This window comes from Piliocolobus tephrosceles, chromosome 14, assembly GCF_002776525.5.
Source record: "Piliocolobus tephrosceles isolate RC106 chromosome 14, ASM277652v3, whole genome shotgun sequence".
Classification (NCBI taxonomy): Eukaryota; Metazoa; Chordata; class Mammalia; order Primates; family Cercopithecidae; genus Piliocolobus; species Piliocolobus tephrosceles.
This window is the reverse complement of record NC_045447.1, coordinates 27417595-27435560: the sequence shown is the minus strand read 5'-3', so window position 1 is coordinate 27435560 and position 17966 is coordinate 27417595. Positions and strand designations below refer to the sequence as shown.

Here is a 17966-nt window from a genome sequence, read left to right as displayed (position 1 = left end):
ACGGTTTGGGGGCTGGTGAGGGGACTGTAAGCCAGGGAGTGATAAGATCATATTTTACACGTTAGAAGGAATATTTTGGCTACAGTGTGAGACTGGATTGAAGATCCCTGTACTATAGGCAGTTTCAGTAGGATAGAATGGAGAAGTTCTTAGGAAATAAAATCACCAGACCTTGGTTATCAATGATGGGAGAAGTAAGGAGGAAGAGAAATTTGAAAGTCAAATTTTAAATTGGGCTTCTGAGTTGAGCAACGGGTGAGAAATGTGTACCCTTTCATTAAGAAAGGGTAGGAGTTGTTAAATAGCTTTTCGACTGGGTCCCCTTGTGAACCTTTTCTGATAACATTTTGTTTAGGAGGAATATTGAATCTAAAGCAACTGTTTCCTTAACCCTTAAGTAGCTCCTGGGCTTTAGACTACAAAGAAAATTATGACTGGGTGCGGTGGCTCAAGCCTGTAATCCTGACACTTTGGGAGGCCGAGGTGGGTGGGTCGCCTGAAGTCAGGAGTTCGAGACTAGCCTGGCCAACGTGGCGAAACCCCATCTCTACTAAAAATACAAAAATTAGTTGGGAATGGTGGCACGTACCTGAAGTCCCAGCTTCCTGGGAGGCTGAGGCAGGAGAATTGCTTGAACCCGGCCGGGGCAGAGGTTGCAGTGAGCCGAGATCCTACCACTTCACTCCAACCTGGGCACCAAGAGCGAAACTCCGTCTCAAAAAAAAAAAGAAAGAAAATTATCTTTTTAATATAGTAGTTGAGCAGGGCTTTTCTAGGCCTTTGCAGGTATGTGTGTGGATATATTTCTCTGAACCAAACCAAGAACAATGTTTTTAGGACTAACAACAGTTTGTTTTACCTATTTAATGCCTTAATATTTCTTCTTGACAGTTTCTGCAGGACTGTAAACTGGATTCCTGGAACCTTTGATATTCCTGGCTGTGTATAGTACCTGTTGGTGGACTGCACTGATACTCAACTAGAGTGTGAAGGGACTGGATTCCTGCCCCTGAGACACAATGCAAGCTGTAGTGCCCTTGAACAAGATGACAGCCATCTCACCAGACCCTCAAACTCTGGCCTCGACTGAACAAAATGAGGTCCCAAGAGTGGTTACTTCTGGGGAGCAAGAAGCTATTTTAAGAGGAAATGCGGCTGACGCAGAGTCTTTCAGACAGAGGTTTAGGTGGTTTTGTTACTCAGAAGTAGCTGGACCCAGGAAAGCTCTGAGTCAACTCTGGGAGCTCTGCATTCAGTGGCTGAGACCAGACATTCACACGAAAGAACAGATTTTAGAGCTTTTGGTGTTTGAGCAGTTCCTGACCATTTTGCCTGGGGAGATCAGGATTTGGGTAAAGTCACAACATCCTGAGAGTAGTGAGGAGGTGGTGACCCTAATAGAAGATTTGACCCAGATGCTTGAAGAAAAAGAAGGTGAGATTTATAGATGGAGGGAGGAAGCGGGAGACATTGCCTCAAAGTCCGAAAGTAAATTCCTCAAAAGAAAGCAATTTACTGCTAAAGAGGAGTCTGAGGTTTGAAGTTGGGACTGGGTTTGAATCAGCCCTGCCATTTACTATGTGATTTTGAGCAAGCTGTGTAAACTCTCAGAATGTAAATATTTTTATCCGTTAAAAAGGGATATCATTTTTCCTGTAGTTTTCTTGTAAAGGTAAGACAAGATAAGATATAATATATGGTGGATGCTCAAGAAATAGTAATTTCTTTCCCATCCCCTTCAAGAACACAAGTTATCTGTGAAAGTGTTTGGAGTCACAGGCAAATCAACCAGCTCAGGCCCTAATGTATAGTTCCACTGTGTGGACTAGCACGTTGCTGGAGCAGGGCTGTCAATGTCTTTGCTGATGGAAATGTTTCTGCACTGTTTTGCAATTCAAGTTAAGTACATGAAAAGCAGCTAGTGCAAATATGGAACTGAATTTTTTAAATCAAATTTAAAGTTTAAATAGCCAAATGCGACTAGTAACTAGGGCAGGAAAACCTGAATTTTTTGTATGTAATTACATATTATAAATATAAATGTATAAACTATAAACTGAATTACATTGATATCATTATAAAATGTTGATGTAAGGTCTTCTAGGGTGAATAGTCCTTTCAGGGAATGTGGCTCGCCTTTTTTCTCAAATTTGTAGCTATTCATATTCTCAAATATGATACAAATATTTGTATTTTGCAGTGTAATATGCTACAAATATTTGGAATATTTGCATTCCAAATATATTTGGAATATTTGTAGTGTATTTACCATAGGGCCCCTGATATATATGTATGACAGTTTGTATTCTGGAAGAGTTCTGAGATAGGGAAATAAATAGTATTTACCTCCATACACTTAATTTGCCGTCACACAGCTAATTAGTGTATCTAAAATTTGGATTTCCTGACTCCTCTGTGATTTGTCACTGCCGTGTCATGCTTCTACAAAATCAGGGCCTCTTTGTGGAGGCCCCTGCAATAAAGAATTGGTTTCGGGCCAGGTATGGTGGTTCACACTTGTAATCCCAGCACTTTGGGAGGCGTAGGTAGGTGGATCACCCGAGGTCAGGAGTTTGAGACCAGCCGTACCAATATGGAGAAACCCCGTCCCTACAAAAATACAAACTCAGCCCAGCATGGTGGTGCACGCCTGTAATCCAAGCTACTGTGGAGACTGAGGCAGGAGAATCACTTGAACCCGGAAGGTGGACATTGCAGTGAGCCAAGATCGCACCATTGTACCCCAGCCTGGGCAACAACAGCACAACTCGGTCTCAAAAAAAAAAAAAAAAAAAAAAAAAGAATTGATTTCTAGGATTCTGTAGGGTATAACAGTTTTCTTAAATGCACCCCACTTTTCTCTTTGATTAAGTCATTCTAATTCTTAATTTTTATTGATTATCTAATCACTAAAGTTGCCTAAAATTATTTTCATAAGAAGGTAGAGTATGATTTGAAAAAGTACTTTTTCTTATTTGAAAAAGAGCTGTTGACATCCGAGGGTTTTTATGTATTTATTTTTTACTGCTCCTTGCGGAGCAGGGCTCACTTACTGGTAGTATGCCCAGAATGGGCCAATCTGAAGGTACTGGATACATTTAGTTCCTACGAGTTTATTAGATGCCTCTTTTCTGTCGTAAGGAATCTGGTGGAGTCAACTCTTGAGACTAACCTGGTGCTTTCATTCAATTAGCAGGTTGGAGTGACTCTTGAGCAAGGCTTTGTGCTAGCACTATGAAGAATACACAGTTTTACCTTACTACGTCTTTTAAATTAAGATACTTCAAAATTCATTGTTGTTCAAATTAAACATTTTTAAATTGAGGGTATATAGAAAGAAGAAAACCAGTTTTCGTGAGCTTAGGATTTGAAAGGATTTTTATATGAGCCAAGAGGAAACGCCTAGGTTTTCATAGGAAACTTTTATCTATGGCTGTTCTCTGTTTTAAAGAGTGGACAACTTTTTGTTTCTTCTGACCTTTTTATCCAGAGAGGCTCAGAGCTCTTAGAACCCTTGTAATTTCCTGGGTGATTAGAGCAGTAAGAGTGTCTTTTGTTAAAATATTTGGCCTTTTGTCCATGGTTCCTGAAACAGCTCCTGAGCTATAAAGGAGAAAGACAGTCTTTTTGTTATTTATAACAAGCCCCTTTTAACCACCCTTGAGTTTATGTTAATGAGATGATTTTTGGAAAGTCCTTAGATAACCCTGGAATTGGGGGAGGGTGCTGGTTGCCAGGGGAACCAACCCTATGCTTACAGGGTTGGAACTCAGCCCCACCCCCCCAACCTGTCAGACGGGAGAGGGACTGAAGGTTGAGTTAATCACAGGGCCAGTGATTTAATCAGTCATGCCTGTCTATGAAGCTTCCATAAGGACACAGCTCATGAGAGTTTTCCGGATAGCTAACCATGTGGCAGTTCCTGGAGAGCTGTGTAGAGGGCATGGAAGTGCCAAGCCTCTTGCCCTGTGCAGTGTGTCATCCATCTGGCTGTTCATCTGTATCCTTTGTAATACCCTTTGCAATAAACAAGTAAACGTAAGTAAAGTGTTATGTGAGCCACTCTAGCAAGTTATTGGAACCCAGGGAGGGGCTCATGGGATCCCCAATTTATATCTTGTTGGTCAAAGCCCTGGAGGCTCAGACATGAGACTGGCATCTGAAGTGGAGGTTGGTCTTGTGAGACTGAGGCCTTAACCTTTGGGAGCTGATGCCGTCTCCAGGTAGATGGTATTAGAAATGAATTAGAGGATACCCAGCTGGTGCCTGCTGGGGAATCCAACACAGAATGCTTGCTGTTTGTGGGGGAAACACCCCCACATATCTGAAGTCTCAGAATTATTTTGTGTTGTGAGTATAGTAGGAGAAACTGACTTAGTTTTTTTCCTGTGTATCACTTAGAAATTATATATAGATAAATATATAAAGATTTTTAGTCTGAGGAATTTATTTGAAAGACTGGACTGGTTTTCTCCCCTTTCCTAGATCCAGTCTCTCAAGATTCTACTGTTTCCCAAGAGGAGAACTCAAAAGAGGATAAAATGGTCGCTGTTTGTCCCAATACTGAGTCCTGTGTAAGTTTCCTTTCAATGGTTTTTATTCCTAAGTGAATACTTCACTGGGCTCCTACTGAGTGGTATAAAGATACAAAATCAAAGGCTAGGCACGGTGGCTTACACCTGTAATCCCAGTCAGTACTTTGGGAGGCTGAGGCAGGAAGATCACTTGAGCCCAAGAGTTCAGGGTTGCAGTGAGCTGTGATGACGCCACTGCTGCCTTCCATCCTGGGCAACAGAGCAAGACCCTCTCTCTAACAAAATAAAATGAAATAAATATAGTCTCCCTTTCAAGGAACTGACACCTCATTTTCCGCATGCAGTTTTGTTTCAGTTCACAGAATGCTATGAGTCTGATTCTAATGAGACAAAAACATTTACTAAAATTCAGCAGTTACCGCTGTTAAAATTAGGTAGAAGTAGAAGTTCATTTCCTTCTTTTTCTTTTTTTTTTTATTGAGACAGAGTTTCACTCTGTTGCCCAGGCTGGAGTGCAGTAGCGGGATCTTGGCTCACAGCAACCTCCGCCGCCCAGGTTCAAGTGATTCTCCTGCCTCAGCCTCCCAGATAGCTGGGACTACAGGCACGTGCCACCATTCCCAGCTAATTCTTGTATTTTTAGTAGAGACAGGGTTTCACTATGTTAGCCAGCCTGGTCTCGAACTCCTGACCTCATGATCCACTGGCTTCGGCCTCCCAAAGTGCTGGGATTACAGGTGTGAGCCATCGCACCTGGCCTTGCTTCCTTCTTTTTTTTTTTTTTTTTTTTTAGGAGATGGAGTCTTGCTTTGTCATCCAGGCTGGAGTGGAGTGCAGTGGTGCAAGCATAGCTCACTGCAACCTTGAAGTCCTGGGCTCAAGCTATCCTCCCTCCTCAGCCTCCTGAGTAGCTGGGACAACAGGCACACATCACTGTGCCCAGCTCATTTTAAAATATTTTTTGTAGAGTTGGGGTCTTGCTGTGTTGCCCAGGCTGGTCTTGAACTCCTGACCTCAAGCAGTCCTCTCCCTTGGCCTCCCACAGCATTGTGATTACAGACATGAGCCACTGTGCCCAGGCAGAGGTACATGTCCTTAAATCTTAACATGATAAAGAACATCTTTGACTGGGTACAGTGGCTCATGCCTGTAATCGCATTGCTTTGGGAGGCCAAGGTGGGATGATTGCTTGAGCCTGGGAGTTCGAGACCAGCCTGGGCAACATAGCGAGAACCTCGTCTATATAAAAAATTTTAGAAATTAGCTGGGCACAATAACATACCTGTGGTCTCAGCTACCCGGGATCTGAGGTGGCAGGGAAAGACAGTCTTTCACTTGAACCTGGGAGGTTGAGGCTGCAGTGAGCTATGATTGCGCCACCATACTCCAGCCTGGGTAGCAAAGTGAGACCCTGTCTCACAAAAAGAAAACAACATGAGGAATTTATTCTGGATTATACAGGTGGGCCCTAAATGCCATCCCAAGTGTCCTTGCTAGAGAGGCAGGAGGAGATTGAAAACACAAAGAGAAGATGATGTGGAGAATTAGGCAGAGTTTGGAGTGATAGGGCCGCAAGACAAGGAACGGTGGCTGCCACCAGAAGCAGGAAGAGGCAAGGAACAGATTCTCCCCCAGAGCCTCTGAAGGGAGCACAGCCCTGCCAACACCTAGATCTCAGACTTCTGGCCTCCAGAACTGTGAGAGAACAAATTCCTATTTTGAGTCACCAAGGTTATGGTAATTTGTTACAGCTCCCAGAGGAAGGTAATACACGTACCAATAGCCATTCTGCTCTACTGCCTCTCAAAAACCATGCAGAGACTGCTATAGAAAGTGTATTTGAAAAATCAGCTGGATGTGGTGGTGCATGCCCGCAATCCCAGCTGCTTGAGAGGCTGAGGCATGAGAATCGCTTGAACCCGGGAGGCGGAGGTTGCAGTGAGCCAAGATCATGCCATTGCGCTCCAGCCTGGGCAACAGAGCAAGACTTAGTCTCAAAAAAAAAAAAGGAAAGCGTGCTTTAGTGAGTCAGTATTCTTGTTTGTAATTGTGGAGTAATTACAAGTGTGAGTATGTTGTTGAACATAGATTCTCTGAATATGATAGAAGATAATTGCTGCTTATTATTGGAAGTTAAAATTTGGAATGTAGTTGCAGATATTATGCAATTATTACCTGTAGTAAACTTACATTAATTCTGCAAATTTAGGGTTCAGGAATGTAAATCATGCCCTTCATTTAATATTTTAGTCCTAGAAATGGATGTGTTAGGGTGAACTTGATCAATGTTATACATTCCAGAGAATTCTTGTACAGTATTGAACACCAGAGACAGAATGGAAGAGGCAGGGATTGTGTAGTACCTTTGTTCTGAATCACTTATAAAAGTCATAGAATGAATAGCCGCTCTGTAACTTACCTTGGAATTCTTAAAAACTTGCATGCTATCAAAACCATTCTTTATATCCTATCCATCCTGGGCACAGTGGCTCAGGCCTGCAATCCCAGTGCTCTGGGAGGTAGAGGACAGAGGATTACTTGAGCCCAAGAGTTCGAGACCAGCCTGGGCAGCACAGTGAGACAATGCCTCTACAAAAAATTTAGAAATAAGCCAGGCATGGTGGCACATGCCTGCAGTCCCCACTACTGTTGGGAGGATCACTTGAGCCCAGGAGGTTGAGCCTGCAGTGAACCATGAAGCACCACTGCACTCTAACATGGGTGACAGAGAAATAATAGCCTGTCTCAAAAAAAACAAAAAAACAAAAAACAAAAAGAAAAAACAACTTAGGTTCTATTTGGGAATAATCCAATACAAAAGAGCTGTTTGGTGTTCTAGGAATCTATAACATTGAAGGATGTAGCTGTGAACTTTTCAAGAGGAGAGTGGAAGAAGCTGGAGCCTTTTCAAAAGGAGCTATATAAGGAAGTGCTGCTGGAAAACTTCAGGAACCTACAATTTCTGGGTAAAGACACCTTTTCTTCATTACCTAGTGTTTAACCTTGGGTCTCTTTTTGTCCCTTTTTATTGAAAGGTAAGTGCTATGTGAAGTACTTTGTTTTGGCTGGGGACCCAGGGACTGATAGGACTAATCCAAAAAACCAGTTCTGAAAATGTGCTTTCCTGCAGTGTATCTTCTAGAAAAGGTCTTTGCTTCATTGAATTGGAAATGTGAAGCATCATTTTGATTTCATCAGTGGAATACCTTTTCCCATTTTTGTCACAAGTTCCAGTATTTATGTCTGTATATTTTGGTAGCATTTTTTATCTTCCCTGGAGAACCAGAGGCTATATATGAATGCTGGGATATCTTTATTCTATGCAAAACAGCAATTTTCTGTTCTTTTCTCTATGAGCAGACTTTCCAGTTTCAAAATTAGAGTTGATTTCCCAGCTAAAGTGGGTTGAATTGCCATGGCTGCTGAAAGAAGTCTCAGAAGGCTCCCGACCAGGTGAGATGGTGAAAAATACACAACGAAATGAAAACAGTTGTTTAGCAAGTCTGCTGAGAAGACTTTTTGAAATGTTGGGCTGCCTAGATACTAAAATACGAAGATGATTAGAATAGAGCCCTTGCCTTCCTGAAATGTTCATTTTAATGGGGAAGACTTGGTTTGGGTCCTCTGAATAGATGCCAGGACATGATTAGCCACGTAAGATCTTTACTGGAGAAAGATTGAGTGAAGGAAAATGAGGAGGGAACTAGAAGAAGCCGGGAGAGCTAACCGAGCATAATGCTGGTCTAACCTGTGAATGAGAACAGGAAGTAGGGCAGATTGGGTAGGAAAAGTCTTAGACTAAAGTGTCGTTCTATCTTTTTTTATTTTTATTTTTATTTTTTTGAGTCAGAGTCTCACACTGTCTCCCGAGCTAGAGTGCAATAGCACTATCTCAGCTCACTGCAACCTCCGCCTCCCGGGTTCAAGTGATACTCCTGCCTCAGCCTCCCGAGTAGCTGGGATTACAGGTGCCCACCAACAAGCCCAGCTAATTTTTTGTATTTTTAGTAGAGATGGGGTTTCACCATGTTGGCCAGGCTGGTCTCGAACTCCTGACCTTTTGATTCGCCTGCCTCGGCCTCCCAAAGTGCTGAGATTACAGGCATGAGCCAACGCGCCCGGCTGAAGTGCAGTTCTAAAAAAGTTTAGACAAGGCCAAACAGGAGTCCTTACCATAGTTACCTATCAGAGGAGTCCTGTGTCTCAAAGAAATGGGCCTGTGTAAGTATCCCTGTACTCCGTCATTGACCGGGAGCTGCTTGTGGCAACTGGTGTGGATGCAGTGTTGAATTCATAGAGCAGCAGTAGAGGTTGTCAGGTAATATCTCCACAGGAGGAGTTGTGAGTGGTGCATATTTATGGACACTAGAGAACATATCGAAACAAGGGTGTTAACACTGTGATGCATACCATATCAAGCACGTGTATAAGGAGCTGTGGGAATATGTAGGAGCAAGGTTTTAATTCGCATTTGAGTTGAATCTTGAAGGATAAGTAGGAATTCACCCAGTGGACAGCATGTATAGTAATTACATTTTTGTTAAAGGGAATAACACATGCCTGAATACATAGAATATATGGATTTTTAATATCTGGAAAACATTCATGTTAGCACTGGTTATCTTTGAAGAATTAGGTTTTGTTTTGTTTTGTTTTCTTGAGATGGAGTCTTGCTCTGTCATCAGGCTGGAGTGCAGTGGCACAGTCTCGGCTCACTGCAACCTCCACCTCCCACGTTCAAGTGATTCTTTTGCCTTAGCCTGCCACGTATCTGGGACTACAGGTGCGTGCCACCATGCCCAGCTAATTTTTTTGTATTTTTAGTAGAGGCAGGGTTTTACCATGTTGGCCAGGATGGTCTTGATCTCCTGACCTCGTAATCCAACTACCTCGGCCTCCCAGAGTGCTGGGATTATAGGTGTGAGCCACCGTGCCTGGCCAGGGTTAGGTTTCTTTATACTTACCTGTATCTTACAATTTATATATATATATATATATATATATATTTTTTTTTTTTTTGAGACAGAGTTACCCAGGCTGGAGTGCAGTGGTGCAATCTTGGCTCACTGCAACCTCTGCCTCCTGAGTTCAAGCAATTCTCCTGCCTCAGCCTCCCAAGTAGCTGGGACTATAGGCACATGCCACCATGCTCAGCTAATTTTTTTTGTATTTTGTTTTAGTAGAGATGGCATTTCCGCATGGAAAGGAGGTGGATCACTCCTGATCTCAAGTGATCCAACCGCCTTGGCCTTCCAAAGTACTGGGATTACAGGCGGGAGCCACCACGCCTGGCCACGATTTATATATATTAAATTTACATTAAAAAAATAGACCGAGCACAGTGGCTCCTGCCTGTAATCCCAGCACTTTGGGAGGCCAAGGCAGGCGGATCATAAGGTCAGGAGATCAAGACCATCCTGGCTAACACGGTGAAACCCCGTCTCTACTAAAAATACAAAAAAAAAAAAAAAATTAGCTGGGCATGGTGGCGGGTGCCTATAATCCCAGCTACTTGGGAGGCTGAGGCAGGAGAATTGCTTGAACCTGGGAAGCAGAGCTTGCACTGAGCCAAGATTGCGCCACAGCACTCCAGCCTGGGCGACAGAGCGAGACCCCGTCTCAAAAAAAAAAAATGAAAATAAAAATAAGTTATTACATGTAGCGATACCTTGGTTTATCTTAAAGAAAGAAGCAATAATCCATCTTGCTGTATTCCATCTTCTCAAACATTTATTGTAGTCAACTTATTGGCTGCTTCCAGTATACAATTGACCCTTGAACAACATGAGGATTAGGGGCACTGACCCCCTCTGCCCATACAGTTGAAAATCCATGTATAACCATTAACTCTCCAAAAACTTAACTACTAATAGCCTACTGTTGACCTGAAGCCTTATTGATAAACAGAATTACATATGTTTGTTATATACTATATTCTAGTAAGCCAGAGAAAAATGCTATTAAGGCAAAAAGAGAAAATACATTTACAGCACTGTACCGTGTGTACAGATCACTAAGTTTATGTTGTCTGTCTGAAATGGCAGACAATTATAGCTGCAGACCTCAGTCTATGGTGCATATCAAGCAGTTCAGCTTTTTCTTGAAGTATCATGACTATTCTGTGCTTGTTGGCAGCACTTCCAGTGCTACTAGCAGCACTTTGGGTCCCATGATGTTATTCAAGTTTTACAGTATTGCACTAAAGACAATGAAAAATAGGAGAGAACTGCAAGAGATCCATTTTTACTGTGATAGGCAATTTCCTGGAGACATAAACAGCTTACATGGAGATGATTAGCACGATATGGCTTTTGTTTTTTTTTTTTTGGAGACAGAGTCTCACTCTGTCACCCAGGCTGGAGTGCAGTGGTGTGATGTCAGCTCACTGCAGCCTCCACCTCCTGGGTTCCAGCGATTCTCCTGCCTCAGCCTACCGAGTAGCTGTGATTACAGGTATGCACCACCACACCCAGCTAAATTTTGTGTTTTTGGTAGAGACAGAGTTTAACCACGTTGGTCTCAAGCTACTGTCCTCAAGTGATCTGCCTTCCTTGGCTTCCCAAAGTGTTGGAATTGCAGGCGTGAGCCACTGCACCTGGCCTACCTGGCATTTTAAGTGGATACTTAGGGCAGACATTTGAGCTCATTGCAGTACCAACAAGAGGTGCCTATGAAATTATTACAGTGTATAGTATGTACTATCGTTCGTTTTATGCAGTTACTATTATTATTATTATTTTGAGACATCAGGCTCAAATTTTTTTTTTGAGTCACCCAGGCTAGGGTGCAGTGGCATGATCACGGCTCACTATAGCCTCTACCTCCTGGGTTCAAGCAATCCTCTCACCTCAGCTTCTTGAGTAGCTGGTACTACAGGCACATGCCACCATATTCAGCTAATGTTTGTATTTTCTGTAGAGACAGAGTTTCGTCATGTTGCTCAGGCTGGTCTCCAACTCCTGAGCTGAAACAAACTGCCTATCTTGGCCTCCCAAAGTGGTGGGGATTATGGGGGTGAGCTACTGTGCCTGGCCCAGTTATTATTTAATACTGTATCTTTACATTTGCTTACATTTCTCTAGACTGTGAATGACACCAAGTATGGCCTGTAAGTGTGTGTGTACGTTTTGATAAATTTTAACTTTATAATTTGTGTACATTTTATAGCAATAAATGACAAAATAGACTAGTATCTATCTATATATCTTAAAAATTCATGACTTTTTTTTTTTTGACATGTCTAGGCTACACAGTTTGTCTGCAAGTTTTTTCCAATTGTCACAGATCTCCAAAAATTTTTCTAACGTGTTTATTGAAAAAAATCCACAGGCTGGGCATGGTGACTCCCACCTGTAATCTCAACACTTTGGGAGGCCAAAACGGGAAGACCACCTGAAGCCAGGAGTTTGGGACCAGCCTGGGCAGCATAGTGAGACCCTGTTTCTACAAAAAATTTAAAAACCAGCCAGGCGCAGTGGTGTGCGCCAAGGTAGGAGGATTGCTTGAGCCCAGGAGTTAGAGGTTGCAGTGAGCTACAATCATGCCACTGTACTCCGGCCTGGATGACAGATCAAGACCCCATCTCTTAGAAAAACAAAAATCCACCTGTAAATGGACACTTGCAGTTCAAATTTATGTTGTTCAAGTGTCAACTGTGATTACATATATAAAGGACAATAGTTGTTTTATCACATTTAAGTAGCATTTTGGAGGGGAATTTATTTATTTATTTATTTATTTATTTATTATTTTTTTTTGAGACGGAGTCTAGCTCTGTCACCCGGGCTGGAGTGCAGTGGCCGATCTCAGCTCACTGCAAGCTCCGCCTCCCGGGTTTAGGCCATTCTCCTGCCTCAGCCTCTGGAGTAGCTGGGACTACAGGCGCCCACCACCTCGCCCGGCTAGTTTTTTTGTATTTTTAGTAGAGACGGGGTTTCACCATGTTAGCCAGGATGGTCTCGATCTCCTGACCTCGTGATCCGCCCGTCTCGGCCTCCCAAAGTGCTGGGATTACAGGCTTGAGCCACCGCGCCCGGCCTTGGAGGGGAATTTAAAAAATGGATTCTGAAAGTGTTATGAGTAGTTCTAGCACACTGGTATAAATATATGTTCCTTCCCCAGTTATCTTACATCAAACAAAAAAGCCTCATGTTGATATACAGCTTGTTTTAAAAGTTATTTACGACATACTGGAGAAGAAAGTTTTTGACAGATACAGCAGTCAATGGCCATAATTTATTTAAAAAAAAAAAAAAAAAACCTCAGCCAGGTGTCGTGGCTCACCTATAATCCCAGCACTTTGGGAGGCCAAGGCAGGTGGATCACCTGAGGTCAGGAGTTCAAGACCAGCTTGGCCAATATGGTAAAACCCCGTCTCTACTAAAAAATGCAAAAATTAGCCAGGTGTGGTGGTGGGCAGCTGTAGTCTCAGCTACTCGGGAGGCTGAGACAGGAGGATTGCTCGAACCCAGGAGGTGGAGGTTGCAGTGAGCAGAGATTGCTGGGGTGAGAGAGTGAGACTCCATTTCAGAAAAAAAAACCTCATTCAAATCAATAAGGAACACTAAGTCTGTTAGGAAAATGGACTAACTTGAATGGATCACCAACAAAATTTAAAATTTAAATAGCTCATGAACATGAAACAATTGTTCAAACTCACTGTTTAGCAATGCAGTGCACATTTAAAGCAATAGTACTATTTATTATGAATTAAATTTGCAAAGATTTAAAGAATATTTGATCAGAGATAGTATTCAGGGGCTTCTGCTCATGTGTCATGTAAAGCAGTATAACCTAGTTTCTACCCTTTGGTTTAGTAATTCTGCCTTCATGACTCTGTTTTTCAGGAAGTATTATTTGATAAAGGTTCAATAAGAGAATGAGACTAGGTATGGTGGCTCACGCCTGTAATCCCAGCACTTCGGGAGGCCGAGGCGGGTGGATCACCTGAGGTCAGGAATTCAAGACCAGCCTGACCAACATGGAGAAACCTCATCTCTACTAAAAATACAAAATTAGCTGGGCGTGGTAGTACATGCCTGTGCTCCTAGCTACTCGGGAGGCTGAGGCAGGAGAATGGCTTGAACCCGGGAGGCAGAGATTGCAGTGAGCCAAGATTGCACATTGCATCCAGCCTGGGCAACAAGAGCAAAACTCCATCTCAAAAAAAAAGAAAGAGAATGAACAATTATATCTATATGATGATTATCATGTCACTGATTAAAATTATCTTTATTAAGAATTAACGAGTTGGGTGCAGTGGCTCATACCTGTAATCCCAGCACTTTGGGAGGCCATGGTGGGAGAATCATTTGAGGCCAGCTGTTCAAGACCAGCCTGATCAGCACAGGGAGACCCCATCTCTACAGATAATTTTTAAAAATTAGCCAGATGTGGTGGCACCTGCCTGTGGTTCCACCTACTTGGAAGGCTGAGATGGGAGGATTGCTTGAGCTGGGGAAGTTGAGGCTGCAGTGAGCAGTGATCATGCCACTGCTCTCCAGCCTAGGCAATAGAGTAAGACCCTGTCTCTAAAAATAAAAAAAAAAAAATTTTTAAAGAAAAATTAGCAGTAAAATGGGAAATAATCATAAATGAAAAGAGTAACAATACAAAGTGAAAAGAATAACAATACAAATTATACAGTTTTTCTGTTTTAAACTATATAGAAACATCAAAGGAAATATACGGAATTGTGTATTAACCATTAGTTAACTTCTAGGTAATATGATTTTGAGTAACTTTGTATTTTTTTTTTTTTTTTTTTTTGAGACAGAGTCTTGCTCTGTCGCCCAGGCTGGAGTGCAGTGTACGGATCTCAGCTCACTGCAAGCTCCGCCTCCCGGGTTTACGCCATTCTCCTGCCTCAGCCTCGCCAGTAGCTGGGACTACAGGCGCCCGCCACCTCGCCCGGCTAGTTTTTTGTGTTTTTTTAGTAGAGACGGGGTTTCACCGCGTTAGTCAGGATGGTCTCGATCTCCTGATCTCGTGATCCACCCGTCTCGGCCTCCCAAAGTGCTGGGATTACAGGCTTGAGCCACCGCGCCCAGCCATAACTTTGTATTTTATAATTATCTGTTGAAAAAATAGTTTCATAAAAGTGACAATGTGACCTTGTGGCAAAAAGCCAGGATGTAGTTAATTAGTGAATTCAAAATTCTGAGATAGCATAATCAGTGAGTATGGTATTGGAGAAAGCTCTGGAGATTGTTGCAGTTGAACCCTAGGCCCTGTCTGATTTATGTTTGTGACAGTGAGGGTGCTGTGGGAATGCATTCTAGGTAGTAGGAAGTTTACAGGTCAGAAGAATAGTACTGGAACTGCAACAGTGTAGGAGAGACTTAAAATGGATGCCTGATTAGTGTATATGTAAGGCTGATAGGGCCAACTTGTAATCTTTGAAAGTCTATATTGGTGGTGCTGCATATCTGTGATGTGTTTACTCTTTTCAACAAAGTAGTGTTATTTGTCTGCTTTGCGGAGAGGTGATATGATGTAGGGATCAAGAGCGTGGGCTTTGGTTTCAGATTAAGTTAAAAATCTGGCTCTATCACGTGACCTTGGGCAGACTACTTAATACTCTTATATTCCCAGTTGTCACATCCATAAAACTGGAATGGTAATAAAAGCTACTCCATAGTGTTGTTGTGAAGATTAAGTGCAGTATATTGTACTTACTTCTATTACATCGTGCTTGGTGCGGGACCTGGCATTTGGTAAATATTCAACAAATGTTTGTGCTATCATTGTTGGAAAGAGAAAAATTATGATATAGGGAGAATAGGTTTGAACCTTGTTTTTTTTTTTTTTTTCTTTTTTTGAGATGGAGCCTTGCTCTGTTGCCTAGGCTGGAGCATAGTGCCACAATCTTGGCTCCCTGCAACCTCCACCTCCTGGGTTCAAGCAATTCTCCTACCTCAGCCTCCCGAGTAGCTGGGACCACAGGCTCATGCCATCACACCTGGCTAATTTTTCGTATTTTTAGTAGAGATGGGGTTTCACCATGTTAGTCAGGATGGTCTTGATCTCCTGAACTCATTATCTGCCTGCCTCGGCCTCCAAAGTGCTGAGATTACAGGCGTGAGCCACCACGCCCGTCCTGAACCTCTTATAAAAATTCAAAATGAGAGTGAAAACTTGCATCTAACTGTAAAGCACAAACTTTTCATCTTTCTCAATATTTTTCTTAACCCATATGTTTACATTGTTTCCCTATATTGTCTTTTCCTTTTCTATTTTATAAAGGTCTTTTTGAGAACCATCAAAACTGTATTCCTTGTAGTTACTAATGTGTTCTTATTTCAGACCCAAATAAAACAGCTTCCTTTCTTGCAAACAGGAAATACTCTATTTCTTATTTCTTTTAGATGAATCGGCTTTAGATAAAATAATAGAAAGATGCCTCAGGGATGATGATTATGGCTTGATGGAAGAACTCCAGCAATATTGTGGCAGCTCAGAGGAGGATCACAGTAATCAGGGAAATTCAAAAGGAACAGTCACACAAAAAACTCTTGGGAGTGGCAATAGGGGTGAGGAATTTGACCCAGATAAAAGCCCCTTTGGACATAATTTCAAAGAAACTTCAGACTTAATTAAACATCTGAGAGTCTACTTGAGGAAGAAATCTCGGAGATACAATGAAAGCAAGAAACCCTTCAGTTTTCATTCAGACCTTGTTCTGAACCGCAAGGAGAAAACCACTGGAGAAAAGTCACGGAAATCTAATGACGGTGGGAAAGTCTTAAGTCACTCTTCAGCTCTTACTGAACATCAGAAACGTCAGAAGATTCATTTGGGGGATAGGTCCCAAAAGTGCAGTAAGTGTGGGATAATCTTTATTAGAAGATCAACTCTTTCTAGGAGAAAAACCCCTATGTGTGAGAAATGTCGGAAAGATTCATGTCAAGAAGCAGCCTTAAATAAAGATGAGGGAAATGAGACTGGAGAAAAAACTCATAAATGTAGTAAGTGTGGAAAAGCCTTTGGCTATAGCGCCTCACTCACCAAACATCGGAGAATTCACACTGGAGAAAAACCCTATATGTGTAATGAATGTGGAAAAGCTTTTAGTGATAGTTCATCGCTCACACCACATCATAGAACTCACAGTGGAGAGAAACCCTTCAAATGTGATGATTGCGGGAAAGGTTTCACCCTAAGTGCTCACCTCATTAAACATCAGAGAATTCATACTGGAGAAAAACCTTATAAATGTAAAGACTGTGGGAGACCCTTCAGTGACAGTTCATCTCTTATTCAACATCAGCGAATTCATACTGGAGAAAAACCCTATACATGTAACAATTGTGGAAAATCCTTCAGTCATAGCTCATCCCTTTCCAAACATCAGAGAATTCATACTGGAGAGAAACCCTATAAATGTGGCGAATGTGGAAAAGCCTTTAGACAGAATTCATGCCTTACCCGGCATCAGAGAATTCACACTGGAGAAAAACCGTATTTGTGTAATGATTGCGGAATGACTTTTAGCCATTTTACATCTGTGATTTATCATCAAAGACTTCATTCAGGAGAAAAACCCTACAAATGTAACCAATGTGAGAAAGCCTTCCCAACCCATTCACTGCTTAGTCGTCATCAGAGAATTCATACCGGTGTAAAACCTTATAAATGTAAAGAATGTGGGAAGTCCTTCAGTCAGAGTTCATCTCTTAATGAGCACCACCGAATTCATACAGGAGAGAAACCCTATGAATGTAACTATTGTGGTGCAACCTTTAGTCGAAGCTCTATCCTTGTAGAACACCTAAAAATTCATACCGGAAGGAGAGAATATGAATGTAACGAATGTGAGAAGACATTTAAAAGTAATTCAGGCCTCATTAGACATCGGGGATTTCATGCTGCAGAGTAATCCTGGAACTACATTAAGCTGGGGGGAATTTAATTCAAATTGTCAGTTACTGAAACCCTGGGATATAAACTTACAATATTGATCAGTAGCTGCAACTTTCATAAATTGGCAGTTAGGAAAAATATTCTTTTGCCCATTCATCCCTCTTCTTTTCAAGAATGGCAACAGCTGGTAAACAGTAATTAGTTGGTAAAGTCACTGGAAAGGGAAGAATGCAAAATGATTCTGAGGCCAAACGAATTGGAAAAACTCTTTTCTTCAGGGGATTGCCCTCTGATTTCTTGCACTACCATGTAGTGTGATGGAAAGAGAACTTGACTGCAGTCAGATAACTTGGATTCTGTCCCAGTTTGCCAACCAACTTGCTGTATACACCTTGGACGAGTCATTTGACCTTTTATTTTCTTTACCAGCAGAATGAAGGGATGGGACTAATGATTTTTGTCGTTTTTGGTTTTTTGATATTCCTGATAATCTCTGAAGCTGTGGACATAAGTTTTTTTTTTTTTTGTCATTACTTTCAAGTTTCTCTAGTGAAAAATACCACTATTCAG

The 17966-nt window shown here is 42.0% G+C and overlaps 1 protein-coding gene across 1 annotated transcript; it reads left to right on the top strand.

Annotated features, from left to right (window-relative positions):
- Nucleotides 1–997: 997 nt before the first annotated feature.
- Nucleotides 998–17431, top strand: ZNF483 (zinc finger protein 483). The gene is made up of 5 exons (XM_023201962.1): nucleotides 998–1434; nucleotides 4486–4574; nucleotides 7375–7501; nucleotides 7896–7988; nucleotides 15902–17431. Exons 1-5 carry the CDS (start codon nucleotides 1020–1022, stop codon nucleotides 17410–17412), a joined length of 2235 nt encoding a protein of 744 aa, XP_023057730.1. The 5' UTR covers nucleotides 998–1019; the 3' UTR covers nucleotides 17413–17431.
- The last annotated feature ends 535 nt before the right edge of the window (nucleotides 17432–17966 follow it).